The sequence below is a fragment of the Carcharhinus amblyrhynchos genome, chromosome 22 (assembly GCF_965287045.1).
Source record: "Carcharhinus amblyrhynchos chromosome 22, sCarAmb.v2.hapA, whole genome shotgun sequence".
In the NCBI taxonomy this organism is placed as follows: domain Eukaryota; kingdom Metazoa; phylum Chordata; class Chondrichthyes; order Carcharhiniformes; family Carcharhinidae; genus Carcharhinus; species Carcharhinus amblyrhynchos.
Genome location: NC_137345.1, coordinates 16,720,555 through 16,747,881, shown reverse-complemented (window position 1 = coordinate 16,747,881; position 27,327 = coordinate 16,720,555). Strand labels below are relative to the sequence as shown.

The window sequence follows — 27,327 nt, the reverse complement described above, 5'->3', positions numbered from 1 at the left end:
AATTCGGTAAATGTTGTCCAATCACAGAATCATATATAATGTTGAATAATATGGCTGGGATTTTACCATCGCGTTGTGTTCATTTTACGAACGCTGGATTTCTGGCGCAGTCACCCTCTTGCCAGAAATGGGCGAAAGGCAGGTTAATGTATTTAAATTCATTTAAAGAAGCATTTACATATCATTAGCGAGCCCAGAGCTCAATCATCCGGACCCACCCCCCCATGACCTCGCTGGGAAAGGTTCTCACCAGCGAGGGATAGACACTGTAGGAAGAAACCAGAGCACCCGGAGGAAATCCACACAGATATAGGGAGAACATGCGGATTCCACACAGACAGTGACCCAAGCCAGGAATCGAACCCGGATCCCTGGCTCTGTGACGCAGCAATGCTAACCACTGTGCTCTGACCTGCATGATTTGAATTTGAAGAAAAAATTGGCAGTTAACTGTTTCCTGGTGCATTCTCCATAGCAATGCCTCTACCAATATCCACTTGCCAAAGAATCAGCACTCTCTTCTTGCAGTATAAATTGTTGTTCCCTTCAGTATTGGCTTTCCTGCCAACTGTCCCGATGAATGTAAGATGAAGAGCTTTGACAGCATGTCTCTCTTTTTCAGCATTACTCCAATTCTGTACGACTAAACGGCTTATGTAACTTAGGCTCATTTACCGTCCCTTGCAATCCATTGCATACTTCAGTTATGCACTTTTAGCGACCTGCAAAACATTTCCTGTGCAATTAGTATCTTTATTGTAACAGTACTCCTTTAAATTCCCATCTCATTCCATTTTCTCCTTCTCATGTCATACCCATTCCATTCCTTTCATCTTCTCATATTACCCCTATCCCATTCCTCATTCCATATCTCCTGTACATTCCCCCTTCCTCTGCACTCTAAGCCCACTAAATGTACCTACCAACTGACGCAGCCCTTAAAATAGTCCGGACAGGTAAAAATTGTGTATTATTATTGTTGCTAGGTAGTATTGGTATAATAGCATGATGTGCCACAAGTGGGCATATCTGCTAAACCTTTTAACTTGTGGCCTCATGAAAGATTAAAATTAAGTTATAAAATCTCTTGGACACTGAGGTTGCACTAACCCGTAACACTTAGGATGTAATTTATCTCCTTTTACCTAACACAATTAACAGCTGACAAGCAGATTGTAGTGTGAGTGGCACAATAAAAAAAACTTAATTTAGCTTCTCCAATCTTTCTGTTTGCCTGAATCTTAAAAATAGAACACATTTGTTCAATTTTCTGAGGTTGATTCATTTGCTGCACGCTCTTGAATTCAAGGGTAAATAAAGCGATCTTTGTATCTACCTATTTGAAGTGCACTGCTGGTTTTCACACGTTACGAGTTATCTGCTTTAACTACCATTCAAACGTCTTTTAGTTTTTAGTCTGAAGGAGGGTATTATGTATGTTTTGGGACATTTATACCTCATAGGGTGTAAAGAATGAATTATGTTTTGAGGATGGTATCTTAAAATAAAGTGAATTCACACAGGCTTGATAAGGAAGGTTCCTGGCCCTCCCCCTGTTAAACAATTGTTTTATCATGATTGGACCCATGCAAAGTCTTCTTATCTTTCCTAATTTATTGGCAATTTTCGAACATCGGTGTTCTTGGCCTTCTAATCTTTTATTGGCTTTCCTATAGCTGTTACATTTGTCCTGATTTGCAATTATCATCTGTGTGGTAATTTAAAAAATACGTATATAATTTACAAAAGGAAATTGTAATCTGGCACTTGCTGTCCTGTAGATGTGGAGTCATTTGAAAATTTGAAGATTCTGATTAGAAAATAGTTTCACTGAGTAGGCGTATCAAGAGATATGGAAAAAAAACCCGATAAATGGAATTGAGGTAAAGATCAGATTGAATTGCAAAGCAGGGTGAATAGCTTACTGTGTTTCTATGTGCTACACAGCAGGGCTGTGGGCAGAAACAAATATCTGTTGTGAAAGGTAAGCTGAAATAGGGGACAGGAGTCAAAGAGGACATGAAAGAGTGCTGCATAGGCAAACAAATGACAAAATAAAATAGCAACAAGTGAAAGAAAGGAAATAAAAGTAATGAACAATATAATGGACTAGGCAGGAATGATCTAGGTGTAAGTGGAGAATAAAGAGAAAACGGAAAGACTTGCAGTTTATAGCACCTTTCACAACCACCAGATGTCTCAAATGCTTTATAACCAATGAAGTACTTTGAGATGTAGTCATTGTTGTAATGTAGGAACGTGGCAACCAATTTATGCACAGCAAACTTCTACAAATGGCAATAGTGGCCAGATGAAGTGTTTTAGTGATGTTGAAGGATAAATATTGATTAGAGCACTCTTCTTTGAAATAGTGCCAAGAGATCTTTTGCATCCACTCGCACCTAGATCATTCCTGCCTAGTCCATTACATTGTTCATTCCTTTCATTTCCTTTCTTTCACTTGTTGTTGCTATTTTATTTTCTCACTTGTTTGCCTATGCTGCACTCTTTCATCCTTTCGTTGTTCATGACCTCTTTGACTCCTGTCCCCTATTTCAGCTTACCTTTCACAACAGACATTTGTCTCTGCCTGCAGCTCTGCTGTGTAGCACATAGAAACACAGTAAGCTATTCACCCTGCTTTGCAATTCAATCTGATATTTACCTCAATTCCATTTATCAGCTTTCTTTCCATATCTCTCAATACCCCTACTCAGGAATGGCTGCAGTTTAACAGGTCATTCGAAATAGCAGTGCCGCACTCCCTCCATGCTGCACTGAATAATCAGCCTTTACTTTTGTGATTTTTTTTAATAGGGAGAGAAACTTCTTTTTGGGGCGACACAGTGGTTAGCACTGCTGCCTCACAACTCCAGGGAACTGGGTCCAATTCTGGCCTTGGGTCACTGTCTTGTGGAGTTTGCATGCTCTCCCTGTGCCTAGGTGGTTTCCTCTGGGTGCTCAGGTTTCCTCCTGCAGTCCAAAGATGTGCGGGTTAGGTTGATTGGCCATGGTAAGTCACCCCTTACTGTCAGAGGAACTAGCAGAGTAAACTCGAGGAGTTATGGGCATAGGCCTGGAATTGTCGTTGGCCATAATGTCTTCCTTCTGCACTATAGAGATTCCATGATTCTATGAAAACAGTATACCCTTAACTTGACACAAGTAACACTGAGTGATTCCGTTTAGGTTAGTGCCTGTTCTATACTCCAATACAAAACTCCATTCTATTTTCTTTCTTTCTAATGGAATCATCAATTTGGGTTCTTAGAAATTCAACTGTTTCCTTTTTTCCTCTAATTGCCCTATCTGTATTGCTGTCCAATTGGATCTAATGTAAGATCCATGTTCAAACAATTGGTGAATTATTACTGTTCACTGGATTGATTGGGTGAGGTAGTTAAAGGAAATAGTGTATTCCCCTATTGCCAACTGCACCCAACCCCACTTCCCCTTTCAACCCTTGAAAAAGGAAAGAGGATCAAAGCATAAGTCCATGTATTTTATTTATTTCCCTTTGATGCAACATGACAGCTGGTTCAAGGCTGTTTTAACTGGAAGGTGCAGCTTCAAAGAGGAAGAGAGAGAAAATGTTTTTCATTAATCTTTTATTCTTTTTAAGGGCATTCGGAGAAAAGGCTAACCCACCTGTGATTCCTCACATGTGCTGTGACCCTGGGGCGAATGGATATCAGGCTGAGGAGGAAGAGGAAGACGGGGAAAAAGAAAGAGGAGGAGAAGAGAAGGAGGAAGAAGTGATCATGAATGCAGATGATATTGAGAATGTGACCGCAGTGCTGGACAATACAGAGAATGATACACCAGACATGGACAGTCTTTGTTTGAATGTGGAAACTGAGTCAGAACATGTATCCTCAGCAACAGGTCAAACGAACGACGATGAAGATCATGGCTCAGAGAGTGTTGATCTAAAAGAAATGACAAAAGATAGTGAAAATCACCAGGATACAGAGAATGACCAGGACACTGCAGAAATGAATGGGACTGTACAGGGTATGAAGGAGCTTTCTTCTTTTTTAACATCTACACGAAACCATGAGAGGGAATTGTCCTTGCCTTTAAGTGCTTAGCTGTGTATACCTTGCATTTCTTGCAAATCAGTTAAAAATCCTGAAATCGCACATAACCATACATTCATTCTTTCACTGGATATTTTGAGAAATGCCCAGAAATTTTAAGCAATGAAAACAGTCCAGCAGTAGGAAATTAATGTTTTTTAATAAAGCAAAAAATATTTATGAACCAATAGAGTGAACTCTGAGACCAAATTTTATTTTCTTTAACAATTGTTGCATTTGATTTTAAAGAAGTCTATAGATCCTCGCTTGAGGATCAGCATGGCACGGTGGCACAGTGGTTAGCACTGATGTTTCACGGCGCCAGGGACTTGGGTTCGATTCCCAGCTTGGGTCACTGCGTGTGTGGAGTTTGCACATTCTCCCTGTGTCTGCATGCGTTTCCTCTGGGTGCTCCAGTTTCTTCCCACAGTTCGAAAGACGTGCTGGTTTGGTGCATTGGCCATGCTGAATTCTCCCTCATCATACCCAAACAGGTGCTGGAGTGTGGTGACTTAATTGCAGTGTGAGAGTAAGTTTAGTTGTGTCTAATAAATAAACTAAAAAAAATTTTTTTTTTAACTTTTGCATTTTTGCCCGGTGATGAAAGCTACACAGTTCATCATTTTCAAAGAAATCCTTTTGTTTCATAAAAATACAAAATGCTACAGCAATCAGGATTTAGTTTGGCATCTTAATCTTTCCAAGTGTTTTTTTATTATGGAAAGAAGGATGTATTTTACAAACGGTGGTCTACTTATAATTTAGTCACCTCCTAATGCAAAAAAGGCTGACTAACCCAACAATTTGAATTAAACAGATAACGCAGCAAATTAGGAATGGAATATAAAAGATTGCATTATCAAGAAGCTTAACAAGCAACGAGTAGACTATGCAGCAATGTTTAACTCTATAGGAAGTTTTGTTGCAAAACGTGAATAAACTTGAAGGTTTGAAAAAGAATATCAGTGTTAAAAAGTTAAAATAAATGGAGAGAATAATATGTTTTTCGAAAAAAATCTTAAGATCTTCTAATTATGGAAGGGTTTGTAGCCAGTAGCAAAAGCTAAATGCCTTCAGGAGTAACATAGTCACATTACACACAGGGCCCATTGTCATTTTGTGCATTCAGTTTAATTCCTGTCTCAGAATCTTGGCAGCCAGTGGCACTTGCAGTTAACTGACCTGTCAAGTCAGTTTAGCAGCAGACAGCTGGATCCTGTAGTGGACAGAGCAAAAATAGCTTTATTCTCCTCTTCCTATTTCTACAGAGCAGATGGATGAGCTCCTTCTACAGTGTTTCCTTCATGCATTGAAATTTAAGGTGAAGAAAGCAGACCTGCCACTGCTTGCAAGCACCTTTCTCAAAGTTCATGTATATCCATGTTGGTAAGTGTAATAGTATTCAATCTTGATTGTAATAAGATGTTCACTCATTGTTTAGTTGGTACTCCACATTTGCAGGTTAGTGAAGGACTCAAATTAGCTCTTGCTTTATGGTTAGTCAAGTTTTCTATAACAGGCTGCACTTTATTTAGAAATTGAGACAATGGATCAAAGAAAAATAAAGGACAAGAGGTCTTACATCTTATTGCTATATTCCTGGAAAGAGAAGAAGCCCAGCTCAGAATTAGACTTTCATATTCTGGAACTATTTTTTTGAAAAACAAATAAGACCGCCTTTATTTTAAAATTGATTAAATCGGAACAGACCTCCTCCCCTTAACATTAAAAATTAATATCGGAGCCTCTTGTTCCATGCCAAGACTATATGCCCACTTAAAAAGTTGAGTGAAGACAAGAATGGTTATTCTGCATTTAGCTTATGGAAGTACCAAAACATGCGTGCATGGTACAGAATAGTTTTACCCTCAGCCACTGAATAAGAGACAATGACTAGTTTAGTCTATTTCAGACTGAACTTGCAACCTTTCCAAATTTCATTGTCATAATGAAAATGCATTTGTCAAATTTATCTTCATCTGTTTACGAGCCAGCAATTTAATGTAATTTGTTTTGTTGAGTAACTTGTTCTGAGCTGGATAATTACTTCATTTGTGCGTCACATGTTAGAAAATGCTAGATGACTCTTCTCACTTTCCCAATGAAAGATACTAAAGAGAAATTTGCTTGTGTCACGCCACTTTGAAAAGCACAGCCGGAGACTTGTGTCGATTCACCAGGGCAGGCAGCCATACAATAATAGCAATGAAGAATGCCAAGTGAGCCATGTAGGTAGCAGCCTGCGGCACTGCCTGCCTCCAGGGGATCGACTTATGTCTGCTAACTGCACCACACAAAAGATTTTCTCCACAAAACTTTGTCAAAAATTTTTTCTTGTTTATAAAGAAATGGTTCTCCTCAGTTTATGAGAACCCCATTTTCATCTTTGACTGCGTAATTCACTAAAATCCAAAACCATAATTTATGCTGAATTATTTTAATTTTCTTGTGCTTTCTTTTCTTGCGTAGCCCTGAAGGCCGACAACTAGACATCAAAAAATCAAGTTATAAGAAGGTAAGGATGCATAGAAGTGTTTCATGCAACAGCTAAACAGAGGAAAAATTACAAAATCTTTGTAGAATCAATGACACCACATTGATCCATTGAACCTATGCCTGTGGCATATTTTCATTTGAAGATAAGTGCTCTCAGTGCATTCCCCTGATTTTTCCTGTATTCTTCAATGGTTCTTTTTGAAGATTTATCAACTTTACTTTTAAACAGTATGATCTCTTCCTCAACAGGCGTTTATGCTCCATATTCTAATAACAACCTCAATGGCGGCATGGAAGTACAGTGGTTTGCAGTGCTGCCTCATAGCGCCAGGGACCTGGGTTCGATTGCCAGCTTGAGTCACTGCCTGTGTGGAGTTTGCACGTTCTCCTCATGTCTGCAGGTGTTTCCTCCCACAATCTGAAAGATGTGCTGGTTAGGTACATTGGCCATGCTAAATTCTCCCTCAGTGTACCCAAACAGGCGCCAGAGTCTGGCAACTGGGGGATTTTCACAGTAACTTCATTGCAATGTTAATATAAGCCTACTGTGACACTAATAAATAACTTTAAACTTTGGAATGTATTTTGATCTCTTCTTCATTCTTTAGCTTTGAATTTATCCCCTTTGCTGATCATTGAAAATATTCCTTCTCAAAAGTTTCAATAATTTTGAAAACCTCCTTTTACCCTTCTCTGTTCCAGTGTACACAGACTAAATTTTCAACCCTTTCTTCATGAACCTCATTCCAGGTTTTATATCGTTGACTCTTTTCTGTAGCCTTTTCCTGTCTTTTAGAACTGCACTTTAATCTCTGAAGTTACAAATTCCTTGTGCAAATACAGTATCACTTCCTTACTTTTATATATTTTGCACTCGTACATAAAGCCCAGATTCCCATTTGGCCTTTTAAATCACCTTTCTTTTGTGTTGTGTTACAATGACAAAATAATTATTGTGATCTATGTGACTATTGTGTTTGTTCTCATTCTTGTGTAATCCCGTCATCCAAACTGGTTGGTGTTTTTGAAATTCAGTTTTAAAGTTGTCCTCAAATTTTCTGCAGTTAGATCATTGTTGGTGGTAAGAGTACCCATTCTGGGTGATCTTGGACCTTGTGAAGTGACATATATTTGGCAGCAATTGTGCTACAATTTCATGTTGCTGGGAAGCTTAAACTTCATAATGGCGGGAAACGTTCAATATAATTACCTGGATTGAAAGATCATAGAATCCCTACAGTGCAGCAGGAGGCCATTTGACTCCTCAACCCTTTACTGACAACAATCCCACCCAAGCCCTTTCCCCATAACCCATGTGTTTACCCTACTAGTCCCCCTGACACGAAAGGGAAATTTAACATGGCCAGTTAACCTAATCCGCACATTTTTGGAGTGTGGTAGGAAACCGGAGCACCCTGGGGCTGTGAGGCAGCTGTGCTAACCACTATACCTCTCCTCTAAAGCATTGGTTTCTTAATGGGAATCCTGAATATCACCGTCATATAATCAGTCTTGTCAATGAGAATCCAGTGATTTAGAGCAGAGATTGAACTGAATGCTCTGCATTTCTAATGCTATCAATTATTTGGTTTGTATGAGTTTTTAAAACTATGTTTAAATCTTGTCTTCAGCTTTCCAAGTTTCTTCAGACCATGCAGCAACGGCAGATAGTGCAGGTGAAGGAACTGTCGAAAGGTGTGGAAAGCATTGCTGTTGTGAATTGGAAGCATGCGGAGTATGTATGCAAAACAAAACCACTCCTTATCAATTAGTTGCCCATGTAACACTGTACCAGTAGAAAAGTGTGTTAAGTTGAGATCTTGCTGGTTTGTGAATTTTGATTATAGCACGTGTATAGTGTGTGGAGCAAGTATCATGCAAACTCGGCCTTTACTTCGCTGCTATGATGAGAAAAATTGATTTTGTTTTTCTCACTTTATTAGCTGATAGTAGTTTCACACCCTTTGAAATCTTCTTAGGTGCTGGGATCCTAGGTATAATCTGTTTCTTTGCTGTCATAACATGAATCAGAAAATGCAAAGTGTGACAACAAGCTGATGTTCAGTGACAAATAACTGGCACATGTTGCCACACGAATTGCAGTTTTTGTCTATTCAAAAAATATATAACTGAGACTTTGGAAAGGGGAGGTGGGCCTGGGTAAGTTGCTCTGTTGGAGACTTGATGGGCCAAATGGCCTCCTCCTGCACTGTGGGGATTCTATGGTTTAATCTAATTTGATGTGAGGAGATTATTTTGCAGAACATGAGTTATTCATTGAGGAAATGTAGAAAAATATATATCCAAATGTAGTTGGTGCAAGAAAACTGTTTATTTTTCTCGTCCTCTTCTTCACGTCTGTCCTTTCCCTGCTTGAATCTTTTGGCATCATTACAAATCAAAAATTTATAGATTTACTGTCATTCCCAATGTTATTGAAAAAAATTGTGCATTTTGAAAAAAGAAGCAGGAGTAGGCATTATGTATAATGGCTATTAGTAAACAGTAAAATAATAGATCAATTTGCCAAATTTAAAAGAGCTAATTCTACTGGGGATTATCACAAAGAGTTTCTTGCTTTTCTTCTTGGACAAGATTAAGTTTCTTCTAAATCTCACATAACTGCCATAAGGAGAGACTGAAGCAGGCAACATTGACATATTAAGGAGAGGCTAGGTGCATACATGAGAGAGAAGGGAATCAAGCCATCTGGGGGCAGAGTAGGCTGAAATAGCAATTCGAGAAGGGGGAAACATGTGGGATAGAAACATCAACGTGGCTCAGTTGGACTGAATCACTTCTTATGTGCTATTGATCCTATACAGTTTAACTCAATGTAACATAAGGGGAACAAAAATTAAAGATTCCAGCACAATAGTTCTCTAAAATCTAGAATCTTCATTAAGAAACTCCATTGGCAATTCTAATCATACACATTGAAATTGAAGAAGTGACATGCTTATAAAAGGGTGAGTTCCATCTTTGCAGGAACCTTCCCCACCAGGGGAGAAAGGAACACTGACTCATTAGAATAACTGTTAAATGAAGTTGCCTTCAAGCCATTTAGAATTGCACTTTCTGCTTGCAGCCTGCAGGCCTTCAAAGTTGCTGAAACAGCTTCTGATGAAGACTTGGTGAAGACGGATAATGTGAGAGAGAGACCCTGCGAACCACTTGAGATCAAGTCCTTTTACATTGTTTCCAGTAAATTAATTCCCCTGTTTGAGCATGCGGGACTCAAGTAGGTATTGTTAAACTTGTCTGCCTGAAGCGTCTGTTACAGTCTGTCTCTATTTGCATGAGCAACCCAGTTTTTTAAAAATGGGAATTATTTTATGGTCATATGCACACTATTAGATAGTGAGTAGTGAAGAATGTAAATGACAAAGCTGTGAATTTGTAAGTTTGGGTGGATCCTGGAGTGGTGCCCAATACATATAGAAAGATTAGAGAAATGTTAATGATCTTGATGTCCGGCAGAAGTGTGGCCAGATGTTACCGTGGATTATTAACACTACCTTACAGGATATTGCTAAGATTCATTATGACCCTGTAAGATCTGAAATGTTAACTCTCTATGGATGCTGCCAGATCTACTAAAAATTTGTAGCATTTTCTGTTTTTACTTAAGATGTCTCTTGAAATAGGAGAAGCCACAACTCTACCTTTCAGAACCCAGTCCTTCGGAATTGTTATACATGACTGCCAGGATAAGGGGGCATGAGTACAAGCTAGTGAGTGGGAGGTTTAGATATGGAGTGTGATGGTAGTTCACACAATGAATGATCAGCAGATGCACTTCTGGTGGTGGCAAGAGAATGGCTAGTTCTTATGATAAGGGCCTGTAATATTTCTCCTGAGTCGACAAGCCCTATCTATATTGTGAAGTCAGATCCAGAATCTTATGCACACGTAAGATCTTGTTGAAGTGGGAGAACTTTCAATTTCAGTACCAACTACTTTTCTGAGTTTTCAGCATTGATCAATTTTGGTTGAAAACTTTCTTTGCTCTTCAGAAAGTGCGCTAACAACTAAAGATTATGGGGACACAAACCTTTGCACTTATTTGCCAGAGATCTGCATATTTGCAAAAATGGCCAATTCTTTATAATTTTGTTGGATTAATCATGTTGCATTACAGTTTTGAATCCAGGTAAATCCAAAACTGTAGGGATCCTATTCCAGTGTTCTAGTTGCTTCACTCAATATATCGACACACTATAACTTAACTCACAGCCATTTTTTTCCTTCAAACAATTCCTTACCTGTCACTGAGTTTTACTTCAGTACCCATTGTCCAAAACAGTATGGCAGCCTTTCACAAAGAACTGGGTGACAGGTTTTCTGGATGGCTTGGTATTCTGTAAATGGGTCATTCGAGCAACCACCTAGGACAATGCATCCTTAAAATAAAGTTATGTAGATTGGTCAGGCAGAATTTACCCTTTCTGTAGCTTGTACATCACTGGCTAAATATTTCATAAATACTTCTCAGCTTTGTTTTTCTGATCACTTGCATTAATTTTCCAGTTATTGCAGAAGGGCTGATTGGCTGATAGATACTTGGGCTTGGATTTAACACTGTGGCAAATTATATGATGAAGATGAACATAGGAATTTACAGTGTGCAATGATGAAGGTTACTGTTTGCTTGTTATCTGTTCAATAAAATTTGTATATAGTGATAAAATCTAAACATGTTTTTGTAACACTGTTACCCTTGAGGTCACGGACAATTAGAACTCATGTTTGAGAACAATCAAGGTATGAATGCCAAAACATCTTGGGGAATAAGGGCAGCAAAGACCCAAAAATGTAACAATCTATTTCTTTTGACTTCCTAAGATACATCGTTGCCTTTGCTCTTCACTCTGACCTTTCTAAACACACTACTTCTCTCTATTACAAACAGTTGTGTCTTTATAAGATCCTTTATCGCATTGTGATCTCCTATTCTACCATACTTTCCAATTGCCACAAAAAAATCTTTAATTATATAGTGAGTGCTTCTGATATTTACATACATATACCTTCAAACATTACCAGCTATTCTACTGTTAGCATTTAATTTTCTTCCACCAAAGATCTGTGGCCTCTGAGAGATTTGTAATTTTTTTATGGATTAATGGGCAATTTCCATCAGGAACTGATTTAAAATGACTGAAACTCATGTTTTACTTGGTATTCTTACTGGCCTCGGTGAAAGGAGACTAACCCAGCAGTCTAGGCTGGATTCTGGTTTGGGTCCCAGAGGTAGGTCAGTCTACTGCACTGTTCTGCTCCCCACATCTTCCTTATATATGCATCTGGGTTGCAAAGTATCTTGAGAGATACAGAATTCTTTTTTTCCATGCTTTCCTGGTAAATTTGTTTTCATTCTGTTTAGGAAAGATGCACTCCTCTCAAATGCAGATGTTAGAAGCATCATCACAACTTATATAAAATCCAATGAACTGATAGACGACTACAATAAAAAGTAAGTAATCCTTACATGAGAATATAAACCACATGAGAATATAGATTTTAAAAATAATTTAGGCTTTTCTTTAAGAATTTGGGGAAAGAATAAGCAGTCTGCACTTTTGAAACTTAATGGCAGAGAGAATTGACAAGATTACACAGAGAAGCTACAGGAATTAGAAAAGATCAAGGATTCCTACCACCGAGAATGCCTCAATATAATTTAGCTAAAATGTGTATTATTGAGTAAGTTAGTTGGCCGTGGTTATATTTTTCATGTATCAGTGGGGAGAGTTGAGAACTGGGGGCAGTGTTTCAGAACGAGGAATTTCCCATTTGAATCATAGAAAACTTCCAGTACGGAAGGAGGCCACTTGGCCCATCGAGTCTGCACCTACTCCCTAACAGAGCATCCCACCAGTCAGATGCAAAGGAACTTTTTCTCAGGACAGTGAATGGCGGAGCAGGCTCAAGGGTACAGATGAGTCTCTTCTGTTCCTACTTCATTGAATCCCTGCAGCACAGAAGGAGGTCATTCAGCCCATTGAGTCTGCATCGACAACAATCCTACCTAGCCCCTAACCCCGTAATCCCACATATTTACTCGAGTAATTTCTCTAACCTACGCATTCTGGGACACTAAGGGGCAATTTACCACAGCCAATCCACCTAACCCGCACATCTTTGGATTGTGGGAGGAAACCAGAGCACCCAGAGGAAACCCATGTGGGACACGGGGAGAATATGCAGATTCCACACAGGCATGTGACCCACGCCAAAATTGGCATTGTGAATTAGCACTGCTAACCATTGTGCTACCATGCCACACTAATAAAACTTCTAGTTGCTAACTCCTGAGACCATTGTATTATGATCTCTTGTCGGAATAACCCAGTTATTCATTTGTGTTTAGAAGAGTTTATTTAAATGCTCTGAACATGAGTTGTAAAGGTCATATTTGTCATCTCGTTTATAATGCCAAATCTTTTAATGAATTGGAGGTACAGTCTGTTTTATGTGCATTATTCATGCATCCATTGCATTTTGCTTGATTTAATAATATCTCATTACAGTGTAACTACTGAATATCTGATGTGTCTTCCTTTCATGGACTCACTTATTTTGTTATCATTTTGGTTCATTTTATCCTAAAATTATAAGTTACTAAAACAAAAATCTGTTAATTCTGCTATCCATGTAGAAAATCATAGTTAAGTGTTTACTAGTGTCAAGGACAGAAGGGTGTTTAATTTAAAGCAGTCTTGATTTCTTCCCTCACCAGCTGTCTGTAAATAGAAAGGTGTTTTTGATGTTTGTAAGTAGTGTCGTATTTTCTAAAACGCTTCAGTATTGGAGTGATCTAATCCTCTATTAATAACCCAACAATAAACTTGAGCTGGGTAAAATCAGATGGTTAGTTGATCTTACAAACACTCAACATGGGAAGAGGGTTTGCAATTGCCCTCCTGCCACTTTTTGCATTTGACACAGTAAAAGGATATAAGAGAGTGAGAGAGGGCTATTGGTCAATGAATTATTGTTTTAAATGAGTTCAGAGCCTTGAATCAAAAGCCCAATGGTGTATTCCTTCAGAGATGTTTTCAGGCTATAACTGATGCGGTGTAATCCACTTTTCCAGTAGCACTGACTTCCATGCTGGGAGGAGCACATAGCAACAAATTAGTCTTGGAGTAGTTCACTGATACAGAAGTTCATGGGCTCGATTCTCCCCAAAAAAATTCTAAGTGCTGAATTGACGGGATAAATGGCGTAATTCACAATTGTTTTTTCAGTGAGAACTCATTCTCAAATCTCCCACACTCTGTTCACAATCATGAATCTCATTAAAAGCTCGGGGAGGCGGTACTTATTCACATCAGAGTCTGACAGTTCCAGGCCTCTGCACATGCGCAGTGGCCCTGATCCGTCAGCTCCTGATTGCTGGCCAGCCCAGGACCCTCGCAATGCTGCCCTCCAACCCTCCCATAGCCCGATTGGGGCCCCCACGACCATTCCTGGGCCACCCCAGCAAACTGGCAGACACTCCCCTCCTTCCCCACCCCGACCAATCCCGCGAAATGGCCAACACTTGCATCTCTCAACCTGACGCGCCAAAAAACTAGCACGTTGTGATGGGAGAATCAAGCCCCATGTGTTCCAGTAGAAATAGTGTAGATGAGGGTCAGGCAATTCATATCTGGACAGAGCTCTGGTTTTGCTACTGCATTATTGATGAAAGTTGGCAGACTGCCTCTTCTAGACAATATTACAAGTTGTAGCGGCTTTGGGGATGGGAATCATGTGACATAATTCTCACTCTTCCCCTTGGTTTGCACAAAAGATCTGTATTCCTGGGCTGAGTTCTTGAGATGGCTAATGTTTCATCCATTAATACATTTTGTGACATAGTGGTTAGCACTGCTGTCTCACAGCGCCAGGGACCCAGGCTCAATTCCCGGCTTGGGTCACTGTCTGTGTAGAGTTTAAGTTCTCCCTGTTCTGCGTGGGTTTTCTCTGGGTGCTCCGGTTTCCTCCCACAGTCTGAAAGACGTGCTGGTTAAGTGCATTGACCCAAATAGGTGCCGGAGTGCAATGATTAGGGAAATTTCACAGTAATTTCATTGCAGTGTTAACATAAGCCTTACTCATGACTAATAAATAAAAACTTTAAACTACATTTACTAGAGGTTTCAGGGTCCTTTGACCCCACAGACAGATCATCTCCATTGTTCAGAATTTTTCCTCAGAAACATAAAGGGGCCTTTGAGCATTTCCTTGGAATTTGATTTCTTCAGTCACAGGGAGGGATAAATGCTTCTTTAGAGACAACAAGATTGTTACAGAATCATAGAATCCTACAGTGCAGAAGGAGTCCATTTGGCCCATCAAGTCTACGCCAACCATAATCCCACCCAGGCCCTATCCCCATAACCTAGCTTTTACCCTAGCTAGGCCCCCTGACACCAAGGGGCAATTTAGCATGGCCAATCCACCTAATCTGCACATTGTCTTACTGAAGGCTAGAAATTCCTTTTGTGTGAGTTGTAGCCAATCATGGCTTCAGTCAGTGTAATACCTTTGTTAGTTTCTTCTTTACAAATGTCATGAGGTAGCCGGGATGATCTAGATGTATATATTTTTTCATGCCTTCTTGGTATGATACTATTAAAGAGCACAAGTAACATTTTGATTTTATTCTCCTGTAAAAGTACTGCCATTTTCCTGAAAGGGACAAACATCAGAATGGATTAGCATATAAACTTAAAATTCAGAACAAAATAAATCCTCAGCTGTGATATTTGTTTCACACCATAAGTATAAAATTAGATTTTTGTGATTTCTGCATTTTACAGTGATAATTTCACTTTTGTTTTGCTTCCTCAGTTATGTAGTCATTAATCCTATACTTTGCGATTGCCTATTGGAAAAATCTGAGCATCATACTATAACTAAACTCACTTGGGATGACCTCTTTACCAGGTAAGCAGAGCTATTAAAATGCTGCACTCTGTCTGAAATATCACAACAGTGTCCACTGAGAGAATGTAATATTAAGATTGACAACAGCTTGCATTTATCTAATCCCTTTAACATGGAAAATAATTGCTTCAAAAGTGCTGATAAAAGCTTAATCAGATCAAAATCAACGCAGAGACAAGGAAGATATTAGAAGGGGTGACCAACACCTTGATTGAAGAGCTGGAGGTCATAGACCATAGAATCCTTACAGTGCAGAAGGAGACCATTTGGCCCATCAAGTTTGCACCAACACAATCCCACCCAGGCCCTATTCCCATAACCCTACATATTTACTCTGCTAATCCCCTGACACTAGGATCAATTTAGCATGGCCAATCAACCTAACCCGCACATCTTTGGACTGTGGGAGGATTAGTGGGATTGCCTGCAGAGAGAATTCCAAATCTCAGTGTTAGATGTCTGAAGACAGAGCTGCCAGTGGGGGCTCATATGGGAAGGGGGGATAGCTTAAGAGGCAGAGTTGGCAGGAAGCTACATTCTCGGACAGCTATAAGGGTTGAAGGTTATATTTTGGAAACAGCTGAAGGTTATATTGGTTGGAAACACAATGAAAATGTTAAATTACAGGCCTTGTGAGACCGGGAATCAACATAAATAAGCTGTTTATAAAGAAAAGTTTTATTTTCTGTCATTTTTCTATTGCTTCATGTCCCTTCAAAAGCATTAGGAAACGGTCGGTAATTTTACCTTTAAAGTACTGAAGCATGCAAAGGTAGCATTAATATTATAAGAGCTGCCACTAACTGCCCTCAAAGGGACGGGTTTAATCAAACTTTAATCACATTTTGTGCTTGGTCTGATTTGTGGCTGTGATCAATTACAACTTGAGTTTGTGTTGCAGGTGCCTGAAGAAGCTTCAGAAATGTCATCAAGTGATTTTCCCTGGACAAAAGCCAGTTGTTCGAAAGGGTGAAATTAAACCCATTGACATTGATATAGCACAGCGTGGTTCAAACAAAAAGGTCAGTAGCTGAAAACCATTTGTCAGTGAGACTATAATGGATACTTTGCGGTGAGTTAGAATCAAGTTGAGAGATTTGGGCATCATCACCTGAATAGCTTATGTTTATTCACTGCATTTTACTGTGTTAAGTTTAAGTGATTTGGAGTTCCCAGTATGAAATTAAGGTTGTGAATTTTCTTAATATTTCTTCTTCTTTCTGCTGTCATTTCTAATTGGAAGATGCTACATAAAATAGGAACTGAATTAGTATATGATATAAGACGTAGAATATGTAGCATTACTGTTTGTCACTATCTTGTAAGCCTAGGATGTATTTAAGAACATAAGAAATAGGAGCAGGAGTAGGCCATCTAGCCCTTTGAGCCTGCCCCGCCATTCAATAAGATCATGGCTGATCTGAAGTGGATCAGTTCCACTTTCCCGCTTTCTCCCCATAACCCTTAATTCCCCTGTCTGTCAGAAACCCATCTACCTGTGACTTAAATATATTTAGCGAGGTAGTCTCCACCACTTCAACAGACAGAGAATTCCAGAGATTCACCACCCTTTGGGTGAAGAAGTTCCTCCTCAACTCTGATCTAAACTGCCCCCCCCCCCCCCCCCCCCCCCCCCCCCCGCCTTATCTTGAGGCTGAGTCCTCTAGTTGTGCTATCCTTTCTAAGTGGGAAGAATCTCTCTACCTCTACCCTATCCATCCCCTTCATTATCTTATACGTCTCTACAAGATCCCCCCTCATCCTTCTAAACTCCAACGACTACAGACCCAGTCTATTTAGTCTCTCTTCATAGGCCAACCCCTTCATCTCCAGTATCAGCCTAGTGAACCTCCTAGCAGTTTTTGGTTCATAGCAGTTTTGATGCAGAATGCAGTGCTTGTTGCACTGGATTCTATGTGCACAGAAGACTACTTGCTTAATTTTTAAATTAATTTTTGAAGCGGTGACAAAGATAATTGATGAGAGAAGGGTTGTAAATGTAGTTTAAATGGACTTTAATTAATAAAGCATTAGACGAGATACCACCAGGCAACAGGTACAAAAAAAAATCACATGGGATTCGTGGTGGATGGGCTGGCTAGATAGATACAGAACTGCCTTGGTCATAGAAGACAGAGAGTAGCGGTGGAAGGGTGTTTTTCAGAATGGAGATCTCTAGCTAGTGGTGTTCTGCAGGGATCAGTGCTAGGACCTCTGTTGTTTGTAGTATAAATGATCTAAAGTAAAGTTTTAAGTTTGTTCGTTAGACACAAAGGCTTACATTAACATTGCAATGAAGTCACTGTGAAATTCCCCTAGTTGCCACACTTCGGCATCTGTTCGGATCAATGCACCTAACCAGCACGTCTTTCAGACTGTGGGAGGAAACCAGAGCACCCAGAGGAAACCCACGCAGACACAGGGAGAACGTGCAAACTCCACAGATAGTGACCCAAGCCGGGAAGCGAACCCGGGTCCCTGGCGCTGTGAGGTAGCAGTGCTAAACACTATGCCACCGTGCTGCCCACATCTGGAAGATAATGTGGGTGGTTGATTAATAAGTTTGCAGATGACATAAAGAGTGGTGGAGTTGCTGATAGTGCCGATGATTGTTAGAGAATACAACAGGATAGAGATAGATTGGAGACTTGGACACAGAAATGGCAAATGAAGTTTAATCCGGATAAATGTGAGGTGATGCATTTTGGAGGATCAAATTTAGATGTAAATTATACTGTAAATGGCAGACCCCTTAAAACATTAACGTACAGAGTGATCTGTGCAGGTCCACAGTTCACTAAAAGTGACAACACAGGTGGCCAAGGTGATGAAGAAGGCATATATCATACTTGCCTTCATCAGCTGGGGCATTGAGTACAAGAGTTGGGAAATCATGTTGCAATAATATAAAACCTTGGTTAGGCTGCATTTGGAGTATTGTGCGAAGTTCTGGTCGCCACACTATCAGACGGACGTGGAAGCTTTGGCGAATGTTCACCAGGATGTTATCTGATCTCGAGGGTGTTGACTATGAGGAAAAGTGTGCTTATATGGCGAATCCAGTTAAGTTTCTGGTCAATGATAACTGCACTGTGACTACAAAAGCAGGTCCGAGGCTAGGAATCCTGCGGCGAGTAACTCACCTCCTGACTCCCCAGAGCCTATCCATCATAGCTCAAGTCAGGAATGCAATGAAATACTTCCCACTTGCCTGGATGAGTACACATCCAACAACATCAAGAAGCTTGACACAATCCAGGATAAAACATCCTGCTTGATTGGCACCACTTCCATAAAAATTCACTCCCTCTGCCACTAAAAAGTCTGACAACACCAGGTTTTAGTCCAACCGATTTATTTGATAATCGGTTGGACTAAAACCTGGTGGTGTCAGACTTTTTACTGTGTTTACGCCAGTCCAACGCCGGCGTACCCACATCATGACTGATGCACAGTGGCAGATGTGTGTACCTTCTACAAAATGCACTGCAGCAACTCACCAAGTCTCTTCAGTAATACCTTCCAAACTCACAACCGCTACCATCCAGAAGGGTAAGGGCAATAGACACATTGAAACACCACCACCTGGAAATTCCCCCTCTGAGCCACATCCTGATTTGGAACTATTTCGCTGTTCCTTCATTGTTGCTGGGGTAAAATCCTGAAACTCCTCAACAGCACTGTGAGTCTACTAACACCGCATGGACTGCAGCAGTTCAAGAAGGCAGCTCAGCACCACGTTCTCAAGAGCAATTAGGGAAGGGCAATAAATGTTGGCCTAGCCACCGGTGCCTACATCTCATGAATGAATGAATGAAAAAGAAAGTAATCCCATCTTTGTTTCTCCCACGTGGGTAATTTTCAACCCTCCAATTCCTACCCCAACATGTTGTTATTCCCTGCATTTCTACCTCTCTTCATCATTGCAGACTTGAATCCCTCTTGGATGAGCCTGTGGTTACAGTCATGCTTTTTCAGCTATTCTAAAAGCTCTGTTAACCATATCCTGTCCCTCACCTCACCAAGATCTGCTCATTTCATTGAACCTTGCTGATCTGCACTGGACTCTGGTCCTCCAATGCCTCCATTTTGAAATTCCCATCTCTGTTTATATTCCCTCATGATTTTTTTCTCTCCCAACCCTACAGCTACCTTCCCCTCTTCACTTCCACCCCCAAGAACACTCCATTCCTCCAACTGTTCATACTTGTGCATTTCACTGCATCAACTGTTTTGTTGGCTGCTGTGTTGTAAGCTGTCTCAGCTTGTAGTTGCCCTCCTAAACACCTAGATGACTCCATGTCAGTTTCACTTTATAATCCTGTTTTATTTTTGGTTCTCTGTCCTTCCATGTCTGCTTATTCTTCTTTGAATGGCCTTGAAAATCTTAAAGAAAACTTATAAGTGAAAATTATTATTTTTCTTGAGCTTTATTTGTGTTTTTGGCAGGTAACTATTGTTAAAAACCTTGAAGCGTTTGGTTTAGATCCTCAGACCTTGGGAAATGCCCTTCAGCAAAAAGCTCAAGCCAGTGTAACAATGTTCCACGTGCCCGGTACAAAGGACCAGATGGCACTTCAGGTTCAAGGCAACCAGGTTAATCATATTGCCAAGCTCCTAACAGGCAAGTACTGTACTTTAACTTTAAATCAAACATTCATAAGTTGAATAAAACCATTTCCTGAATTGCTAAGCCCATAGAATTTTGTGTAATTGATGCATTCTTTTAAATTATATGAAATATGCTTTACATTTGGAAACATGCTATTCTTCATGAGGCATGATGAACTCTGACAATATAAAATACAATATAGATGTGTTGACATAATAACCAAAGGGCTTTTTGTTAAGGACTAAATGTTTACTAGGTAGTGTAATGATGTTAGCACATGTTAATTGAAGCTATCTTTACATAAAAAGGGGTAGTAATTTGGAATTTGTCACCGAAGAAAGCATGGAATTTGGAATCGGACATTTGTGGGGTGGCATGGTGGCACAGTGGTTAGCACTGCTGCCTCACAGTGCCAGGGACCTGGGCTCAATTCCGACTGGGTCACTGTCTATGTGGCGTCTGCAGGTGCTCCCTGTTTCTGTGTGGGTTTCCTCCAGGTGCCCCATTTTCCTCCCACAGTCTGAAAGACATGCTGGTTAGTTGAATTGGCCATGATAAATTCTCCCTCAGTGTGCTCAAACAGGCGCCGGCTGTGGCGACTAGGGGATTTTAACAGTAACTTCATTGCCATCTTAACGTGGCTAATAAATGAACTTTACTTAATTTGTGGGGGCGATTGGAGGGGGGTGGGGTGGTGGCAAAGAACTGCAAGTAATTTCCTCATGAAGGACACTCCCATATCTAGCCTATAAGTACTATCTACAACCATACATTCGGCATGGTGGCACAGTAGTTAGCGCTGCTGCCTCACAGCACCAGGGACCTGGGTTCGATTCCCGGCTTGGGTCACTGTCTGTGTGGAGTTTGCACAGTCTTCCTGTGATTGTGTGGGTTTCCTTCAGGTGCTCCGGTTTCCTCCCACAATCCAAAGATGTGCAGGTTAGGTGCATTAGCCATGCTAAATTCTCCCTCGGTGTATCCGAACAGGCACCAGAGTGTGGCAATTTTCACAGTAACTTCATTGCAGTGTTAATGTAAGCCTACTAAGAATCATAGAACCATAGAGGTTTACAGCATGGAAATAGGCCCTTTGGCTCAACTTGTCCATGCCGCCCAGTTTTTACCACTAAGCTAGTCCAATTGCCTGCATTTGGCCCATATCCCTCTACACCCATCTTACCCATGTAACTTCTAAATGCTTTTTAAAAGACAAAATTGTACCCGCCTCTACTACTTCCTCTGGCAGCTCATTCCAGACACTCACCATCCTCAGTGAAAAAATTATCCCACTGGACCTTTTGTATCTCTCCCCTCCCACCTTAAACCTATGCCCTCTAGTTTTAGACTTCCCTACCTTTGGGAAAAACTGTTGACTATCTACCTTACCAGTGCTCCTCATTATTTTACAGACCACTACAAAATCACCCCCAAAGATTCCTATGCTCCAGGGAAAAAAAATATCCCAGTCTATCCAGCCTCTCCTTTATAACACAAATCATCAAGTCCCGGTAGCATCCTAGTAAATCTTTTCTGCACTCGTTCTAGTTCACACTAATTGAAAATAAACTTTAAACATTGATTAGTGTGTATACCAGTTGTTAAATTTTATATTAAGTGCGGTATTTTAATTAAATCTTACACAGTCATTCAGTTTACACTGTGCTGGGCACCTTTGTAACTAACCACAAGGAAAGGTGTTCTGAGAATCATTTTGTTCAGTCTGACAGTTGCTTTGTGATTGTATTGCAGAGGAGTACAGGATCCCTACGAAGTATATTACTGGCTTGGGAAAAGCCCCGAAAACTGGCAAGAAGAAGCGATGACATGGCAAATAGGTATAGCAAGGGATCCAATCATAGCAATAAATCACTGCCGATACCTGTTCTTGTCAATTTGTTTTAAATTTGTGATATCAGACTTTCTACCAAAAATGTACTAGACATCAGGTTGCTATGCATTTTTGTGTTCCTTTAGAAGAACCTGAAGAACTGTTGCATTTGACCTTAACTGAAAACTACATGTGAACTTTGAATTGTGAAAAGATCACTGGAAGTAATTTGCATTAGCTACTGGGCTGCTGAATTACATGAGGAATCCTGAAGCTTCATTACTAACTAGTGTATCTGAGTTCTTCCAGACCCCAAGCCTACGTAGCAGGTTGCATAAAAACCATTTCAACTGTTACAAGGAGCTGTAAAAATGTAAGTAGTCTTCTAATAAAAATTGCAAGAACTGATCTTTTCAGACTTATGTGGTTATTATGAAGGAAGGGTGAATATTTAAAATATTTTATTAATCTGTTAAGGGACTATTTAATAGCATTCAGTGTTGATGTATGTGTAAAATGTGGGTGGATAAAATACTAAACTGAATTGCAGATTTTCTAATTGCAGATTTCCTAGTTGAGCTCTCTGAAGCTAAAGTTTGAAATCACCAAATGTCCTTCCCCGTACCCTTCCACTCTTTGACATGAAATAATTCCTGACCAAGCTAATTCAGAATAGCATTCATAATTTTAGAACAGAATAGTAGCTATAAACAATGATATTCCACTGCGTGCTTGCATTCTATCTTTTGTACCTGAATTTATATGTAACTGTTTGCTATCTTAAGTAATTGCATTATGAGATGGAGAATCTGGTGAACTGGTGCAGTGACAATAATCTCCCTCAATGTCAACAAAATTAAGGAGATTGTCATCAACTTCAGGAAGTGTAAAGGAGAACATGCCCCTCAAAATCAACAGGGACGAAGTAGAAAGGGTCGAGAGCTTCAAGTTTTTAGGTACCCAGATAACCAACATCTTGTCCTGGTCCCCCCATGCCGTCACTATAGTTCAAAAATCCCACCAATGCTTCTACTTTTCTCAGAAGACTAAGGAGATTTGGCATGTCAGTTACGACTCTCACCGACTTTTACAGATGCACCATAGAAAGCATTCTTTCTGGTTGTATCACAGCTTGGTGTGGCTGCTGCTCTGCCCAAGATTGCAGAAACTACCAAAGGTCGTGAATGTAGCCCAATCCATCACGCAATTCAGCCTCCCATCCTTTGACTCTATCTACACTTCCTACTGTCTCAGCCGGGGAATCCCATCCTATCATTCAGAAAGTGTAATCCATAAGAATTAGATAACAAACAAGAAAACATTTGTCTTACTAAGATAAATATTATGATACAAACTCAGTATTTAGAAGCAATTAAGCATTAGTAGCTCATACATCATACAGCTGGTTGCATTTACAATTGTACATTTCGCATTAGTGCAAAGCAGTTTCTTCTTTATGCCAATGTTAAATTTCACAATGCCAGATTAAAGTTCAACAGGTTTATTTGGTAGCACGAGCTTTCGGAGTGCTGCTGCTTCTAACCTGATGAAGGAGCAGCGCTCTGAAAGCTCATGCTACCAAATAAACATAAAGAACATTACAGCGCAATATGGGCCCTTCAGCTCTCGATGTTGCGCCGACCTGTGAAACCAAGCTAAAGCCCACCTAACCTACACTATTCCATTATCATCCATTTGTTTATCCAACGACCATTTAAATGCCCTTAATATTCGCGAATCCACTACTGTTGCAGGCAGGGCATTCCATGTCTTTACTACTCTCTGAGTAAAGAACCTACCTCTGACATCTGTCTTATATCTATCACCCATCAATTTAAAGCAACGTCCCCTCATGCTAGCCATCTTCATCCAAGAAAAAAGGCTCTCACTGTCCACCTTCTCTAATCCTCTGATTATCATATGCCTCTATTAAATCACCTCTTATCTTTCTTCTCTTTAACAAAAACAGCCTCAAGTCCCTCAGCCTTTCCTCATAAGACCTTCCCACCATACCAGGCAACATCCTGGTAAATATCCTGTGCACCCTTTCCAATGCTTCCACATCCTTCCTGATCTTGGACTTTAGCCTGCTATTGTGAGACTTCTTACTGTGCCCACCTCAGTCCAACGCCGGTATCTCCACATCAGTGTTAAACTTGTGCAGTGGAGATTGGATGTTCAGGATCAAACTGATTCTTCAGCATAGTGGAATAAGATGCCCCAGGGTTTCCCTCTGCTTCAGTCTCAACAGGGAGATGTTGTCCCTAACTTGTTCATTTCATTCAGAGAGCTCAGATGGATGGCTGTTAGAAGCCAAGTGTCACACTGGGCAAGTCCTGACTCCGAATAAGGCGGCATTCAGACTATAATTGCAGTTTTTGTTGTTTGGAGAGACTACTCTGATTTGACCAAGGGAGCGTTTATGCACCTTTAGATGAAGACTAAAGCACCTTTTAAAGTGCTCAGAAATATACAGTTAACATAAATGTAACATGAATTTATCTAATGCCTCCAATGTAGTAAAATATCTTGTACTTTGGAGGAATGTTATTGAACATAGTCTGACACCAAGCCACTTGAGCCAATAGGACAGGTGAACGAATGGTTAGTCAAAGAAGTAGGTTTCATGTAATGTAGTAAAAGTGGATAGATGGTGGACAGCTTTTGGGTGGGAATTCCAGAATGTGGAACTGAAGGCATAGCCACCAACGGTGGAGCAATTAAAGTTGAAAATTCGCAAGAGGCCAGAACTGAAGGAGCACAGAGATCTTGGAGAGTTGGGAATTAGAAGTAAGCAGTAAAGAGGTCATGTAGGAATTTGCAAACAAGGTTGAGAATTTTAAAATATAGGCTTTGTTGTTTGAGAACCAATGTAGACAAGGGTGAATGGGCCTTGGCTGAGTTAGGAAATGAGCATTAGAGTGTGCTGAGGATGGTAGGTAAGAGAAAACAAGCAAGAGAGCATTGGAATAGTCAAGTTAAAGGTATCAAAGATCCTGCAGCATAATTTTATAAACCACTGTGACCTAAACTTGCAACAGTTGTCCATTTAGGCTGTGTAAATGAGATGACCAATTTAGTGTCAAATCTCCAATATTACTCACTTGGAACATTTATTAAACTGCACATACAAGTTTCTTTACTCCTCCCATGCAATGGAAAGTCTTTCCTGTTTGAAGTATATTTACATTCCTTATTTTTGCAGAATAAAACATTGCGTCACGTTTTCCACTTTAAATTGCGTTTATTATTTAACAGCCCTTTTTCCTAGCCTGTGTTCCTGCCTTTGTCCTGACAGTTGCTGTGTTTGTTTGATATTATCAGCAAACTTTGACAAGCACGGCTTGTTGTTCAGACCTGTTTTACGTACGTCTAGAATACATTACAAAGAGTGAGTGATCTCAAATTCCGAAGATGTTGCACCAATGTTCCAGTTAAAATTGAGGATGAACATGAGGCCAGAACTTAGTGGAGTGCAGATATCTCTGAAGGTTGTGGAGCTGGAGGAGATTACAGTTGCGTGGCTAGTACAATGTTTTTCTTGTTGTTGAAAACTATAATTCCCCTCAAGTAGGCAGACAAAATCATGGAGTGGTTTAAAATGATTTATTGATAACTGTGGCTACAGGACTCTGATCCAGTCTTTAAGACTAGTTAGAATGCGGAATTCAGAAATATACAGGCAGGTATAGTTTCGAATTTGATTATAAGCAATTGGCATATACCATCAAAGATTTGCATTTGCACAGAAGTCATATCTATCCACTCAGAACTATCAATTAGGTTTACATCATGCATACATAAGGGTATAGTTGTCCAATTATAACTTGTGCATGTCTTCCTAATTATAATATCATCAAGCAATGATAGCTATATTTCTGTCCAATGCTATATCAACATTCCTTTCCATTATCCTTTGTTCTAATGGGCAAATATGAGTTGCACTTATACATAGCTCAATTGAATGTTCTTTGACTCTTATCTGGGTCTGCTTTAATCAAGACCTGTGTTTTCACATAGCTTCCCTGTGTGACTGAGATACAACTTGCAGTTTACGTGATTTTTAAACTTGTGAGATTATTAACCCTTTCACAGAAGTAGGGAGGGGCAAGTTTTGAAAATAATGATGAGAATTTTAAAATTGAGACATTGCTTGACTGGAAGCCAGTATAGGTCAGCAAGGACAGGGGTGGTAGGAAAATCTGATATGCTGTGAGTTAAGACCAGGGCCAGCAGAATTTTGGATGACCTCAGGTTTATGGAGGGTAGACCAGCCAGGAGTGCACTGAAATAGTGGAGTCCAGTAGCAACAAAAACAAAAATTATTTCAGCAGCACCTAAACTGAGGCTGGGTTAACTCAGGTGATTTTATAGAGATGGAAGTAGGCAGCCTTAGTGAAGGCACAAATATGAAGCAGGGAACTCATCTCAAGATGAATTCCAACAATAGGTTGCAAACAGACAAGCTTAATCTTGGACTGTTGTCAGGGAGAGGGATGGAGTCAGGAGTTGGGGAATGGAGTCTGGACCGAAATCCAGAACAAGACATTGTATTAAATTGAGAGAGTGAGGGACACTGATTAACACAATAAAAGGAAGATTTAGCGAATTGGGAAATTTATCTTGCGTAAAGACTGCTTGATGCATGGAATGACCTATTGGACAGAATAGTTGAGACAGAAACTATAATAAGTCTTCGGAGGCAGAAGTCCCTTCACCAAAATCCCTTTATTTACAGCTTCTAACAGCAATACATAGAGTACTAGAGTCTGTCTCTGGGAGTGTCAGGAGAATGAACACTCCCAGTTAAATACAAGGCAAAGACTCTCTAATTGACCCATCAATTGGATCCTTAATCAGGGACACCTTTTGTTGTCCAACCAAATAAACAAAATCAAATTAACTTAGGGACAACTCAAAGGGGCAGCTCCCTAATAGGAGGGGGACCACCTGAAACAAAAAACAAAGCAGAAAGGACACTTCAAACATCAAATTAAAATGAAATTAAGGAGAGGGGGGATATCCTTCATCAGGGAGTTCATATTCCAATAGGCCAACCTCAATGATCTGATTGAAGTCATTACAGAAAAACATGAAACATTTAAGAAACAATTAGACATTGCAGTGGGAGCTCTGTCGTGTTAATTTGTATTTATTTATATATTAAGATGGGCTGAAAAGCCTCCCTCATCCATAATTACCTTGTGGAACGGAGGCTAAGATCAAGTATGGTATCGACATGCTGTGCTTGGTTAAAGTTGTTAGGTTACATTTTAGCTTCATTTGAAGCAATTTTTAAGAGCAGCATCTTGGCCTTTTGGCTAAGATGCAAATGAGATCAAGCATTGGAGGAACAACTATGCCTACTGCAA

At 40.0% G+C, this 27,327-nt stretch overlaps 1 protein-coding gene across 2 annotated transcripts in view; it reads left to right on the top strand.

Annotated features, from left to right (window-relative positions):
- The window catches only part of eif2d (eukaryotic translation initiation factor 2D), a 38,180-nt gene extending 15,817 nt beyond the window's left edge, over positions 1-22,363 (top strand). Inside the window, exons 6-16 of one of the 2 annotated variants that reach the window (XM_080209977.1) lie at positions 3,623-4,014; positions 5,348-5,465; positions 6,549-6,594; positions 8,207-8,310; positions 9,664-9,816; positions 11,962-12,051; positions 15,420-15,515; positions 16,417-16,537; positions 19,965-20,139; positions 21,877-21,962; positions 22,102-22,363. In XM_080209977.1, the coding sequence (XP_080066103.1) occupies positions 3,623-4,014; positions 5,348-5,465; positions 6,549-6,594; positions 8,207-8,310; positions 9,664-9,816; positions 11,962-12,051; positions 15,420-15,515; positions 16,417-16,537; positions 19,965-20,139; positions 21,877-21,950 (1,369 nt within the window). In that variant the 3' untranslated portion in view covers positions 21,951-21,962; positions 22,102-22,363. Of the gene's footprint in view, positions 1-3,622; positions 4,015-5,347; positions 5,466-6,548; positions 6,595-8,206; positions 8,311-9,663; positions 9,817-11,961; positions 12,052-15,419; positions 15,516-16,416; positions 16,538-19,964; positions 20,140-21,876 lie in introns of both variants that reach the window. The other variant, XM_080209976.1, reaches the window with a different exon arrangement.
- Positions 22,364-27,327: the final 4,964 nt, after the last annotated feature.